Source organism: Trichoplusia ni, chromosome 19, assembly GCF_003590095.1.
Source record: "Trichoplusia ni isolate ovarian cell line Hi5 chromosome 19, tn1, whole genome shotgun sequence".
In the NCBI taxonomy this organism is placed as follows: Eukaryota; Metazoa; Arthropoda; class Insecta; order Lepidoptera; family Noctuidae; genus Trichoplusia; species Trichoplusia ni.
The window spans coordinates 6,175,673-6,191,860 of NC_039496.1; the positions used below are offsets into that span (position 1 = coordinate 6,175,673).

Genomic DNA, 16,188 nt, shown 5'->3' on the forward strand with positions numbered 1-16,188 from the left:
TCTTTCAGATCGGAGGTACATAGGAATGTTTGCATTTCAAATCATGTCTCAGTTGTCTATGTATAATAAATAGTGAATTGTACAATGCAAGATAATGTATCAAACATACCTTCATAGTATGCTGTGCAGGCAACGCCTTAAAATTATTTTCCATGTCTTATCGATACTTAGAAAATTAGGTTTTTTAATTATCTATATAGCATTAAAAGTAGTATTTCAAACATTTATAACTCGGACATGTCTAATAAAGCAATTTTTATACATAAAATACAACGCAATTTATCCTACGCAACATTTGCAATTGACGTTAAAACAAACAAGACCTCAGACCCCGTTCGATGAACATAAGCTCTCTACAGAATTTCAATGCGACGTCACTTAAAGAAACTTTATAAGGAATATCAACTCAAGCGGGGAGAACAGTGGAAATAAAAAGGAAATAAAATTTAAGTCTATTAAACGTTGTCCGCGCGTACAGATTTGGATCTATAAGAAATTCCAATAACAGTTTTGGTATATTAAATGTTTAGGAAGGTTTTACACAACTCCTATGAGTATATTAACGATATAATTAAGATATATAAAACCAGATAAGATGCGTTGACTCACGAACATGTTAATAAACTACGAATACGACGATTTTAAGATCGTCATATTTCATAGCTATTCTGAGCAAGAATATAATTTAAAAAAAGACGTGAGTATACATTAAATACTTGTCTATGTGTCACAACTATACACAATAAATTATGCAAAGCAGCAACAACTAAACATCTTAAAACTTCTTAAAATTAAGTTTCGTTTTAATATTCGGAGGTATGTTATCATAATTAACTTTCATGTGCAGCCTCCCTAACGTCACAGAAAACAAGCAAACAAAGAAAGATAAGGGCGTTTGCAAATGACAGCTGTCTCTTGCCGTTCCCGAGATACGAAACAAAGATTGACAACAACAGACGGCAGTATAAATTATTAAGGTGTAATTTTTTGGACCGCCTTCAGATAAGGGAAGAATGATATCAGTTTTGACTGCCACTCATAGCTTTTCTTTGAGATTTTTTGAAGATAGATCATAATCGAAATAAAGGTAAGCGATTGTACCATCATTTATTTGACTTCAGTCATACTTTTTCCAGTTTGCTTTTCATATTTATTTCATAAGTTAAATATCCTGGATGAGAGTAAAATAAATTTTATAGAATACTGATACAATTAGCCGAATGGTAGGTATAAGTCACCAAGTCAATACGCTAATTACCGTAGCGTGCTGAGAGTTCGATGCTTGGATAGAATAATGTTTTATTAAGCGATTCTTATCAAAACCGTACTCTACAATAGAGTCATAAAACATTGTTTTGGGTTACCTATTGGTCTGCTTTAGATAAATTATAAAAATTCAGAATTTATTTGTTTGTATAAAGTCTATCTCAGTTGATAAAGTTGTTATTATTGCACGATTTAATATGCTTTCTAGATTATGCGATTGAGTGATCATTGGCAATTGTGTCGATATATTTGATTGGCAACCAAAAATTTTCCGAGTTTAAAATGAGACAAATAAGGCAGTTGCTTCATGTTAAATGCAATTCCCATCTAGAAATAGCTACTCGAAATCATCTGTTGTTCTCATAACAAGACAAAGGGTTGATATAGATGAATACGGGGATTAACGCGAATTTTACCTTGATTAGCCCAACGTTTTGACCAGGTTACACCGGCCGTGGTCACGAGCAGACTGGAGCGGCGAGTCACTCCGTTGATGAGGCGGGTAGATCTTCTTTCACCCTCAGATTTTCACAATTACCGTCGCAACTTATTTAACGTACACCGTAAATATATGCAGAATGATAATGTAAAATAAATTAACTTTATTACGCCTTAGGCCCAAACCATTTAATAGATTCAAAGGATGTATTATATGTATAACTGAAACTCTTTTTGGCGAACAACTCTTTTTGAACATAACTGTGGGCAAGACAGAGACCGCAGTAGTTAAATTTAACCATGTCAAAAATGCCCTTTAGAGTTACCAAGTTGCAAACTTCAAAATTCTTGACGGCTAAAATTGGGTTTTGATTTAATTAACATCGGGGCCGGCAGTTTAATAGTAACATTTAGAGTCGGTTCGTTGTCTAGTCAAGACAAACTTTATTACTAACATCATAAAGGAACTTCTGTTTTAACCTTGATCGATGTGGATATATTCGATATACGATATGTTATTGAAATTATTTTTTAATATCTGTTTTCACTTGATTTTCTTTATTGTAAAAAGTGAACAAGTGAATGAACAGCTTTAAGTAAGTTCGTAGGTGCGTATGAAATTATTTGCTTTAAAATTTTGAGCCATAGTTATTTTGAGGCTGGGGCCTGGGTACTAATGTGATCTTTTCAAAACTATATTCACTTTTCTAATTATTCTCAGGACAAATAGAGAAAGTATACAGACTGAGGAAACCACGTATAGTATGATTTTATATTGCAGCAGATGCCGGAAGTGGACGGTGGTAGGATGTATATTGAAACAAATACTTTTAATTACAATATATTTTTACAGATTATAAAAACTTATCAACACCTTGGTTTTAGACTTCTTAGTATTAAGCAGTCTTAAAATTTGTTAGGACCTGATACTCAAACCGAGGGACGTCGTCTAGCAGCCACACAACTAACTGGGCAGCTCAGCACGACTTATTCATATCTTACACATAGGTATTTGTAAATACAATTTGCAAGCTTAAAGTAACAACATACTCATTCAAATTCAAGTCAATCCAATTTCAAAGTACTTCGTGTTAACTGGAAGCAGGACTGACGTCGTTGTGGAAAAGAGATGATGACGTGTGTTGTACATTACTATCTCGCTCCCACCATCGCAACAGTACTATTAATAGGTAGTACAGGCACAGTACACCGTGAACTACAACCTAATCCAATAACACAAATTATTCAGCAATCATATCAACTGCTTCCACACAACTTCTATTAAGTTACTAACTAGCTAGTACCAAGCTAGTTCTCTATAGTTTGCACATGTCGGCGAAGTTAAGATTGAAGATAAACGCCGTCCTGCAGAGGAATATTTCATTGGGGGTCAGGCATTTACAGCCCCGGGGTAAGATGAACCAAGGAACGTGGACCGAGTAGTCGAAGTTTGCGATAAAAAGTAACCGATTATATACAGATACTTAAATGAAGATATGTTAATACCTGTACGTGGTACTTAAGTATTTGATAATGGGATTAGACACTATTTCAAAGAAATTTTATTGCATCTAATTAATCGGCAACTTTATTAGCTATCAGAATAGAACGTGCAATATATTTCATCGTTATTTATATCACTCTAGTCTGGGGTTTTTCCTATACATATAAAATTTAAACTCAAAGTAGACGTGAACAAAAGTAAGTTAAATAAAAGCTCGTAAGAATACGCCATACCCTTTAACTTGCAACCTTGTATTAAACTTTTCCAACCCTGAAATTAAATTGGCCGTGTGATTTACATTTTAATATGGCAAGTCCCACCTGTACTTAAACGAATTTATATTATAGAAGTAACAACATTAAGACCACCTGATCGTAAAGTCACAATGTGATTCAACCTTTATGGTGATAGAATTGACTCGTTTGATCTGGTTGTTTCGGATAGGCGTGTCATTGCGCTGTAAAATGGCAGATAGATAGGGACGCTAAACTCAATGCTTAAAATGGGTTTAATACTGTTCAGATGACAGGATAGCATTTGGGGCACTATTTAATCACATAATAACTAGGTGATAGTGGCACGACCTCTGGAGCGATCCGGTACTACAGGTATGGCCTAATTGGGATGGCGGTCAATAGGTGAAAAATTTTTAATCATACCAAATCCTTTAGAATTTTCCATTTATCTACTAAAGATTTTGATATTAACAGTACACTCTACTTGTATATAATTATACTTAAATACATATAATACTTTACGAGCGGAGTAATACATGTTACACAGATATCACATAGGTAATAGAAATAAAAAATGGTTATAAAATATTATGACGTGTCTACTATCGTACGTATTAATATGATAAAATAGATATGGACGCAGGTACTGTATACTAATAAACTAATTTGTTTCAAACGGGAAATCATACAGCAAAGTGGCACTTTTGATAAGGAACGCCACACAATGACTCCTGTTTATTGCACTAGGCAGATACAGTTTTCCGTTGAAAATTCAGAAAAGCAATATTCAATAGCGATTGTCTTGAGTATTTTACCTTAAAGGAAAGCTATAACTTAATTATTTAGTCGACCGTAAACTATTGGAATTACATACAAATCTCTTTTCATTCACAGGATAGCTTCATGAGAAGAGACCAGGTCTTTTTTAATGGCCCAACGTGTAGAGGCCTTCTTAATAACTTTAATCTACACTGTAATGGGGCATCTACTAGGGATCATTCACCTCCGTTCTATGGGAGACCGGATATGAAGAATCCAAAGGAGACGAAAAACTATTGCAAATTATTATTATACAATTGAACATTCGTCGCAACGCAATGCAATAAGCACCTTAAGCATTTTGATCAGTTAAACGCCACTAAATACATTGTATGAATTAAATCACAATCACTTCCATTAATGATATATCTTGAGAAAGCCCCCCCTAATTCGGAAACCGACACGATTACATACAGAGTACAATGACAAGTGACCATAATTGTGGTCGGGATCGCATTAATCTGAGCAATCAGCCGTTTGATGGCATTGCCACGGCACGCTATAATCGATGTTGCTGCGCTCTGTATTTGGTACCTACTTCCATCAGTACTACAAGATGTATTACTTAGCAGAAGTTATATCATCATCATCATTAAATGATGCAACGGTTTACTCACGCGTATTCACCGGGAACGCTCGACTAGTTTCTTACCCAACCGGAGTCCTTAGTCAAGAGCTGACGCGGCGAGATCGCAAGTCGAACTCACGTTCGTTAGACTGATTCATTTAATAATCGATCAGTTTCACGATAGTTGCTATAAAAAAATATAATATATATATGATCATCATCACCAAGTAATCAATTTCTTAAATTGGCATAATTAAAAATATGCTTGCTGCACAGACATCACTTCCGTAAATATGTTCATAAATACTTGTGTTTGTGCAATGATATGACATGCCATTGTTTAAAGAATGTTAAAGAATCAATAAAAACTTATCTACGAAGTTATCGACGCAGTTTAAAGTGTTGAGCATTCCCGAATATTCACCACATCTTTTCTCCAAAGTTAGGCAATCAAAGCAACGACTCCTCACTGAATTAGCCTTTCAGAAGCACATTTATGAGCTGATAAAAGGAGCTTACCTACAAATAGCTCGTAATAATCACAATAAAAAGATCTCGAACCCTACCAAAGGCAATTCCTATGAAATATCATAAGCCATTACGTGGATCTGACCGCCTCGCTATATAAACTATGTGCTATTACCACAATGAGAGTTTAAGTCTGCTGAGAGTGTGCCCAAATGGAACGACTGTCGTCAGCAAGCCAAACACCTACCTCCAACCCGTATTATTCATGAACCTATTTATTTGTATTGCTAACTTACGTTGCTTTTGTCTAAGGTACTTTGTATAAGATTTCAGGTTTTTGCATAAATTTCTAAATTGTAGTGGCAGGTTTTTTAAATGAGCTTATGACAATATTTTAAGTGAAGGAGATGTTAGCCGACTACAAATAAAGACAAATCTGTAACATATCATATTTTCAGTTTGATTATTATATCGCTTCTACGACTGTAACCGCTTCAAGAGTTCTATTCCGAATTCGCATAGAGGTACCAACAAAACGCACGGAATCCATTCTTCAAAATTTACTTACTAAACCTATAAGCCCCATAAATGACACCGATGGCCTTTTTTATAATAAAGACAAAATTGCTACCGTATTCAAAGTAGGTTCCAAAAACATCTTTATGACGCACGAGTACAGGCAATACCATCGGTAACAGTGTATCGCTAAGGACATCAATCCTATCGTAGATATCTGTTGCGATACTGGACGGATTTGATTTTAAATCTTGATGCAATTATAAGTGAAGATAAAATCATACACCGCTAATGAGCTTAAATCATATAAAGTGTGAACATTAAAACAAAAAAACCCACTTTAAGCTTTTCTATCTCATCTCGTTACTAAAACATGCTTAGTTGATTTCGGTGTTTGAAATATTTCTGGGGTCAGTCCCCGAGCATGTTTCAAACACCAATGCTGACATGAAAACAACATAGTACTAAGAAAATGACGAACACTTAAAAAACTATCAACAATAAAACGAAATATTTGTGGAAAGACGTTTTTTTCTTTAATTGCAGTAACACTCTCTTAAATAACGGTTTCCATGAGCATGAGCCCAATCTATATCTATATATACTAATATATAAAGCTAAAGAGTTTGTTTGTTTGAACGCGCTAATCTCAGGAACTACTGGTCCAAATTGAAAAAATCTTTTTGTGTTCAATAGAACATTAATCGAGGAAGGCTTAAGGCTATAAATCATCGCGCTGCGACTAATAGGAGCGAAGATACAATAGAAAATATGAAAAATCAGGGCAGGTATAAATCATAACTTATATCTTCTACCCACGGGGACGAAGTCGCGGGCAACAGCTAGTTTTTAATATGACCGGATTTCGCCTTTAGCAAAGCATTGATAAATTACGTATTTTCTCTCTCTTCTGTAGTGTTCAAATTGATGATTAGTAAGTAAATATCAACCACATCCACAGTACTACGCAATAATTGGACGAAAAAATAGAATTAAATCAGAAGGCATTTTTTTTAATGTGGCCACGTATTTTAGTAATTTCTCCGTGATGTAAAAAGTGAAATGTATGAATCCATTTCTTTTTTTGGAAATCTAGATAGATGTTTTTTTTTTAAGTAAGGATTTAGTAAATTAACCCATAAGCATCACATATTTGTATATACATTCGAGGCGCAAATATTTACTAAGTAATTCAGGTGGCGAAACAATGAACCCGATTAAAAAGATAATGAGTTTCTAAATAATGAGATATAAACATCAAATTTATAAGTAAATCGACTTTTCCGTCAAGATATACTCGATTACCGAGAACATTTCGTTATCCATGTATCTGGCAAGTTAATATTTTTATCTAATTTGTGATCTAATCGTTGTCGAATGCCCAATCATGTTTTAATGTTAATTTTTTTTTCGCTTACTTTCAGTAACAGAATAAATGTGTTTTATGAATCTATAAAATTATGTGAATATGAATTTATACGTTACATTTTTAATTAATATTGCCTTAAGCATGAAGTTGCAGTGTCATAATCGTTTATAAACATTTTTAGACGAGGATATTTGTTATATTTTGTTAATTGCATATAAGTTAAATACATACTGAAAGACTAAATCTGTGCATTACATGTTAAACAAGCTATTTTAGTAAACCTTATCATATTGCCTACAGTAAAACATTGCGTGTCTGCGAATAATCTTCTTATTTGAATAACACATCAATTTGTCAGAGTACCCAAAGGATTTACGGCTAAAGTTTCTTATGCACCTCTAAAGAATCTTTGTCATCATTCCTCTTTTTTGTCATTTACAAATGCCCCTCTCGAGACAAAGGGAATAACCGTTATTTATTATTCTTAAGGTATTTCACTTTAACAACAAATTGCCCACAATCAAAATCCGTTACTTGCACTTATTTTATAAGCTTTTTTTATTTGTATATTCCCTGAATCGAGTTGACTTGCTCATTGATATGTATAGGTATGGTGTGACAATACAATGTTATCATGACCTGGTGATCTAATGATAGAATTGGAAAGTACATAGGATCTTTGCTCTAAAGGATGCAACCAATTGCTTTTACTTTTCAACCAGTCAGGTGCCTTTCATTTATCCTTTTAACACAATGATCGTACGAATTCAAAAGTAGTAGTTGCCCTCGAAGAAAACGTTCAATAAAATAAATTCCTTACCTCTGATAAACAATCTCACTCATATAGTAATAATTTAAAGTCAAAATGAGTTTGACCTTTGAAACATTAAATATAAAACTAACGAAATAGGAGCGTCATAAACGTCCAAAACTATTTAGGTCAGCTCGACTCGTAAAATAAGGGCTTACTCTACTTTGTTGTAAAGGTTTACCTGCGTAAGTAGTAATTAAAATATAACATGAATAGTAATCAATTTATTTATGGTTACTAAAACGGGAAAACGTGTCTTATTTTCCTATACGGCTATTTTTACAAAATTTAGTTCATCGGTATACTAGGTAGGTTTATTCAAAGGGTTAAAAAGCTGTATTACTAAGGCTCCGCTATTTCTCCACCACTTCGTCTGTCAGTAGGCTGTATCTCTTGAACCGTGATAGCTAGACTGTTTCGCTACGCTCATTACCCACACCTGACCTGATTTTGTTTCAGTACATAATGAACGTATGCTTACTGTTAAATAGTATGTAAGAGGTGTCGAAAATAAGGCGAACCATCTTTGTTGTAATTGGTCTGAATTGTTATTGTTAATTTCAAACACTAGGGGTAAGTTGACTGCATGGATAGCCGAGTGGTTGAGGTCACCATACTAAACCCACTGTGCGAGACATGTCGCGGGTTCGATCGCCGCCTAAAACAAGCATTTCTGTGATCCACGAATGCTTGTCTGTCTGCATGTGATTTATAATATATGTTCGTAAAACCCCATCGACACTAGGATTAAATTCCTTACAGCGGGAGACGATTTTTTGTTTAAAAAAGAAAGCTGTTTCTTTAACACTGTTCCTCACAATTTTCCATCTATAAAACCATAGTTTAACTAACTCCTTTTTAAACTTAAAACGATTTGTACGGCTTCCTGTAAACTTCTTAAACGATTATCAGCAAACTCGAAGTCTTTAAAGATGCAAATAGTTATCACTAGTTGCGCCTAGATAGTAGATAAACTATTAATAATTTATTTAAATAAGAAAGAACCTAGATTCGTTCAGGCTGGTTGTACACAAAAATTAGTATTTAGAAATCCTATGGTTAAAGTAAAAGTACTTTGTAGTTGCGAGAAAGAAGCTTCTTCTGTCATTACATTAACCGTATTTTTTATACAATAGCAACGGTACAAAAAGGTGGTTGTTGGCCCATGTGTCAAATGTTGATAAAAATTCGGTCTGCTAAATGATATGTTTTTGTTTCCGACAGTAGATAAGATCTGTACAATAATTGTTGTACGTAAATATCTTATATTAATCATTGTTATAGTAATTTTCCAATTCTAAAACAATTTCCGTAAACATAATTGTATGTACACGTGAATTACTAGGAATTTAAATTAAACAACCAAAAGCTATGGATTCTGTGCAATTGTTAATTTGTTTGAACCTACCTCTACTTTCCTAGATAAACCGTTTGAAAATAGACTAACAAAATACGTCGAAGGCTTCGGCACGCCACCGGAAGCGTCGGCGACGTCACGCGCGGGCGCCACCTACATCCGGTCGCTGACACGCTTGGAATTCATCGGATTACCTCTCAAACAAAGGCCTCAATGATTTATGGATTTTTGTTCATAATAATAGTTTTTTTTTGTGAAAGCGAGACAACGTCACTACAAAGTCACACAGACAATAGTCTAAATACCATCACTATTATTACACCCGAACTGTAAATGAACCAAACATTTAATCACAATCGCGCGACTGGTCTCGTTTTCATTAAATAAATACCACAATAAAGTAATCTTGTCCGAAGTGTTATTAATCTGAATTATTTTATTTATTGAGAACAAACAATTGTTTACGATTATTTGATCTGTGTCGCCATGTCGTCCTAGTTAATTATATTTATACAAAGAAAAACTAATACAGAGTGAACTTGCGATTTTCAAATCCTCTACATAATTACTAAAAATTTACTTATATGTATAAAAAAGCGGAATATTCTGTACGTTCAACTCTCACAACTATCGTGTTTATTAATATTTTGATACGAATATTACCTAAAACTAGGCAATGCACACACCTAATATCAAGCTACTAATATAACTATAAAATAATATTAAATGCATATTAATACCAACTACAAAAAATGCGAAAAATATCTTCCAATAAAAGTGCAGTAGGTTTTCTCAGAAATGTGATAAGAATATTGGATATCCTTTCATGCAACTATATAGTAATCTTTAAATTTAAAAGAAGCGATAATCGAATTTGCATCAAATATGAATTTCCTGTTTATAATTGTTGAGAAATTACTGCATAAATAAATGTATATTAGATCGATGGTTAGTCTTTTTGTAGATCCCTCTAATACGATCATATGTAATCATCTCACATATCTTCATCACAAATTCAAAAAAGGTTAAAATTAAAAGATTACGTTTAACATATTCCAAAAGACGTCATTATTAAGGTCGATAATAATAAGGCCTAAGACCTCTGCTTTTAATCATCTTCAGCAATAATATGAGTAATCATATCAAAAAATACAAAAAACAGCCTTTAACGGTTTTTTATACATTATTATAAAATATAATAAATAAATCGCGAACAAAACCGCGAAGCAAACCTCTAGACAAAGATAAAAAGAAAACAATTGCACTTTATCTATATGTACGTATAGTTTAATCTTATCCTAGATAACTTTAATATTCCTATAATTACTACATTAACAAGACAGTTGAAAAAATATCAGTTGTGTGTAAGTGTCAGTATGGTGGACTATATCAAATGTTGCTTTGTTTTGCTGTTTGCGATTTCAGCAGTACTATGTGAAAATTGCGTTACTTATGATTTTGGAGGTAACTTTTACCGTACCTTCAATAATGGGAATCCTATGTGCGAGGGGATGGCTAGCTGGAGTGTGGGGAACTACAGCTCGATCCACGTTCCAAGCCCCCATCAAGACTCGGACCAGTTTATAACGCCCTCTAATGTTTTGAGTTGTATGTCGTCATATGGATTCGAGATGCAGGCGTCCGGTACCTTGGAGGTCAATGTGTACATGGAGTCGACTACACAGCAAGACCAGCTCGTGGTGCTCGTCAACGAGTTCTCCACCAGCAATAAGAATGTCGTCACCGGTACTGCTATACTCACGCCCCTCAGCAACAACTACGTAAATGGATGGCAGAGCGTGAAAATCAAACTGTATGGAACTGACGTTTTCAATGGATATGTGAGTTATTTTTGTAATTATCGTGTGTTGTTTCAATTTATCTTAAATTTTACACACGATTTTAAGTATTACGATATGATTTGATTAACGGATTACGTTGATACTAGCTTGATTTGTTGAGTTAGCTGTTAGAGAATGAAAACAAATAGTTTTACTCTTAATATTGATGTAACACAGAGAATAATATATTGAATTAAGGATAATATCCATTTTTGTGACTATAGTGTAACAACGCACAGGTGACAGAATCTCAATAGCAAGTATTAGGGCACTCGTATTTTCTACAGCACTACTAAGTTCGGAATAGCCAAATCCAATTAGTATTTCGTTACTTTAAAAGAAAGCATAGGAGACTAAAAATACTGATATTTTAAAACCAGTAAGTAACAAACGTAGAAAGACAACATCTACAACAGAGCGCGACGAAGCGCAGGTTCAAGCATTTCTGCGAGCAGCTAGAGTTCGATCTAAAACGTTCGTAAGGGAAAAATCGCTTATTGGGATGGTAGTTCCTTGGATATTTTTTTACAATTGATCTTGGTAATTTTTCAGAAAAATCCATCTCAGTAATTAGCAATACCTCGAAAATTATTCATTTTAAATTATCTAATTGATTTTCAGATAACATTCCTTGGAGTAGCATCGCCTGGATCTACCGTAATAATTGACTCCTTCAGATACATTCCCCCGAAATACGATGATGACTGTCACATCTATGACGGAGAACTAGTAACAGAGAATCCAACACCGACACCAGAACCTATTCCAACAAAGGATTGTCTTTCGTACGACTTTGAAAGCGGATACGACGAACTATTCAAGAGTGATAGAGGGTTCTGTACTAGTTTTACAAAATGGACGTTAGGCAGTTACTCATCTTTGCCAATTGACCCTCCAAGTGCATTCAGTCAACAGTTTATTTCACCTAAACCTGATATCAGCTGTGTTTCTTCAGTAGCTTTTGATGCTGTAACCGATGGTATTGTTGAAGTGAATGTTTATATGGAATCAGCTGCTGAATCAGACCAAATAACTGTGCTGGTAAATAAAATAGAAGATGAAGATCATGATGTAGTCACAGGAAGCACTTTGCTCACTCCATTGCATGACGACTATGTTGACGGATGGCATACTCTTACAATCACCCTCATTGGACACGGATCTTACAAAGGATATGTAAGTATAAAAAACGTTAAAAGTATAAATACAATATCAATCTTAATGTTTTTAAGACAACCGTAAGATAATAATTCATTCGATTATTTGCAACATTGTACTGGGTCCTCAGGCTTCTTCAGGTGTCAAAAATATATTTGCTGCTCTTCATAACGGAATGCATTTGTATGGTACTTGGTAGTACCATACATATGCATTGAAATTGTGTTTTACTACTTTACAATTAATAATTCTATTTTTTATTCTTAAAAATGTATTTATCAAAATGAGAATGATAAGAATATTCTTAGATTATTAGAGATTTTATATTCTCTAAAATTATTCTCAGACTTTACAAATATACTGGCACTTCGCTGTTTTAAAAGTAGAAATGAGTCTGGGCGGACAGAGGAATGTTCTTAAGTCACCATGCGAAACCAACGGACACGCATTGTGGCAAGGCCAAGGCTAGTTCTAAGTCTAGTCTGAGCATGTGACTTGCATGTTCAGAAAACTGCCAGCGACACAAGGATTGAATTCCCTAATACGGGAGTTGCTTTTATGTTCAACAAAAGTCAAGTTGTACATAACAATCCATCAAAAATAATACATCAATCAATAAATATCTTAATATCAGTTTAATTGATCAAAAACATAATTTACTCATTACCGATATCCACTTTCTTATCCACAAATTATTTCACAACATGTGTATGTACACAATTGCAATTAACCTGTTTAAGCAAAAGATCATTTTAATGGGACCACGATCTTATTATTTTGGATATCCTTTGTCTTCTTAGTTTATTCGATATGATTTATTGATAACACACATTTTTTTTAACTGTAATCAACATAAATATTTATATATCTCTGATTCCAATCAAAGATCAAGACTACAATCCATAATCTTAAACAAAATTTAAATATTTCACAACTTTCATTAATCTGTATCCAAAAAGTAAAAACTGGTCAAGTGCGAGTAGAGCTCCGTTCAAATAGAATAGGCTAAATGTGCAAAACTTGTTCCAAAAAAATGTATTGGTTTGTCGTGCAGTCGTGATTATCCAATGGTTAAAACAAAAATTTTCTGAATCGCCTTGACCGTTGTCAAATTCTAAAGATAATAGAAAGCAACTTAAGAATAATATATTCCCTTTATTTCAGATATCGTTCCTCGGTTTGGCTTCAGAAGAATCTGTAGTAGTGATAGATTCATTCAGATATATACCACCATCATCTTCAAGCGAAGCCTGCAAAATATACGAAGATGATTTTGCAACAACAACCCCAGTTCCAGAAACAACACTTGCTCCGGTCGGCTCAGGACAAGAGTGTATCACCTACAATTTTGAAAGTGACTTCGAAAACACCTTCGATACCAGTAACGTACTTTGCAATGGTTATTCTTCATGGCACTTGGGAAATTACTATTCACTAGGGATAGGAAGCATTGACGATGATAGCAAAACCTTCATTTCACCAAATACCACTTCAAGCTGCATATCCTCATTCGTCTTTAGAATGATGCCCGGAGGTACGGTTGAAGTCAACGTGTTTATGGAGTCAGTGTCAGATCTCGACTACGTCATAGTTTTGGCAAAGAAGCGAGTGCCGGGTGGAGTAGACACGGTAGCTGGTTTCCAACTGTATTACGCTAATAACTCCAATTTCGTCAAAGGATGGAATGTATTGAAAGTTTCTATTACCGACTTCACGATATTTAATGGCTATGTGAGTATTATATTTCTTTGTTATTTGTATCATTTTTTTTAGTTTGGTGGTACTGAACTGTAAAAACAGGGTAAAGAATAACAGTTCCAGACAAGTAAGTAAGTTAATAACGGAGCGTTGCTTTAAAATTCATCACTCAGCAAGAAATGGCATGCCAGGCCCTTTGAGAGACACTGTGTGTCAATTAAGAGAAAAAACATAGAGGCTTAGTGGTTCAACAATCAAAATTTTCTACATTCAACAAAACACTCGGACCATTCTAAAATACCTACTAAAGTTGATAGACTTCACGGATAGCCATGCTTCAAACCACAGGGCACAACTTGCCACAGGTTCGATCCCCGAATACGATAGGTTGTCCAGTCTGAGTGTCTTTTTGAATGTGATTTAGATGATGTTTGCGAAACCATCCGCGGCATCCAAATAAAATGCCAGACTGCGGGAGAAGTATCTTTTATCTCGGATAAATTCATGATTATGTGTTGTTATTAGCAATGGTCATTTTGTCTGATCTTATGTAACGTCGCAGCACATGCCTATGCTAGTTATTAATGAAATGCTAATTCTCTTGTACAACATTAGTTGTAGTTAGTAGTCAAAGCGTTCATATTTAATCAGACATGTTTTGATTACTGTAAAGGCTGCTTCCACAAGTGATCGCAAATTGTGATAACGTAAATTACATTAGCTTATTTCTGTATATCACGTATGTAAAGATTTGTAATCCGATAAATTTAAGTTCTCAGTATTATACGATAGCGTATATTTTTATGGATGTAAACGATTTAATTTAATTATACGACAAAATGACACTATTTTACTTTTGCCTTCCGCAATTTAGAAAATTATAGAGAGAGAGAATGTCGCTTAAAGAAATTGCATTAGCAGTGTAATTTGAGCTGGTTATCCTTCAAGATTCTTTTTTATAAATAGATAACTTAAAGTATTGCTTTAATGTGGGAATAGCCACACGTATACTTTTTTATTAAATTCATTGTATTTTTTTCAGATTACTCTGATCGGCTCGACTGATGAATCCTCCATAGTTTTGATCGACTCATTCAGATACATACCACCTAACACTACAGAAGACTGTCAAATTTATTGAAAACTAAATTTTCCGCCCGTATTAATCTGACTTCATATTATGGAAAACAAACGTTATTTGAAAGTTCTGTAAATTAACGTTGATACCAAATCAGGTACCACTTTCTAAGAGATGTCGCGTACTGCAATGTGAAGTTAGGTCTGTATATTTAAATTGATGAATAAAGATGAGCTTTCGTTAAATTAAATTATATTTAAATTATCAATTCTTTATAAAAAAAACTTGCATTAAAAATGTTTGTCAAAATTGTTGTTCTTATTTTGGTAATTAAGTAAATCGGAAACAAAAAGCGACCTATTTTCATTTATTTCATTAAACACCGCCCAATGCATTTTAATTGTTTCATTTAATCTCATGTACTTCTGTAAAATGTGATCATCTGAGATATTTTGAATTCTACCGAAATTTATTGTAACATTGACATAGACTATATTGATGCCATTTTTTTTATCATAAAACAAGCGGCTGTCACCAGTCTGTAAAATACGATCCGTGATAAGTCATTTGAAATTTTCACAGATGATGCATTACCTGAATAAAAATATCCAAAGTCGATCTTTAAATAGGTCTAGCGTTTAGTACGGCCAAAACTTTGATTGTTGACTATTTGATGTCAAGTTCGGTTTTCCTTAGACTATTTGTACATTCTAGGACCTTGCCTGTGACAAAGTAAAAAAAACTTAAAACTTTCCTATCGACTAAGTATACAATTGTTTCAAACATTTGTACCATGCAGCCACAATGATCCCAACATTATATTCTATTTCCTTTGCCGAAGATAGGAAAATAGGGAAGTAGCATTCTGCAGAGTCATGAGAAGTGGCTTTTATTGAACGACATATATGAGGCGTGAAAAGATAAAAGATGCGTTATGTGAGTTAAACTTAGGCATTTATATCCTTATGCTTGATATATTAGGTATATTCTGAAAGATGGGGTGTTCTATTGAAATTGGTGGATCCAGTGGTGCTGCATTTCAGTATGACTTTTTGTGATAT

General features: G+C 34.0%; 1 protein-coding gene across 1 annotated transcript; it reads left to right on the forward strand.

The window, feature by feature from the left end:
• The first annotated feature begins 10,699 nt into the window (after nucleotides 1-10,699).
• On the forward strand, nucleotides 10,700-15,483 carry LOC113503301. Its single transcript, XM_026885155.1, has 4 exons — nucleotides 10,700-11,193; nucleotides 11,815-12,369; nucleotides 13,516-14,082; nucleotides 15,092-15,483. Exons 1-4 carry the CDS (start codon nucleotides 10,729-10,731, stop codon nucleotides 15,188-15,190), a joined length of 1,686 nt encoding a protein of 561 aa, XP_026740956.1. The 5' UTR covers nucleotides 10,700-10,728; the 3' UTR covers nucleotides 15,191-15,483.
• Nucleotides 15,484-16,188: the final 705 nt, after the last annotated feature.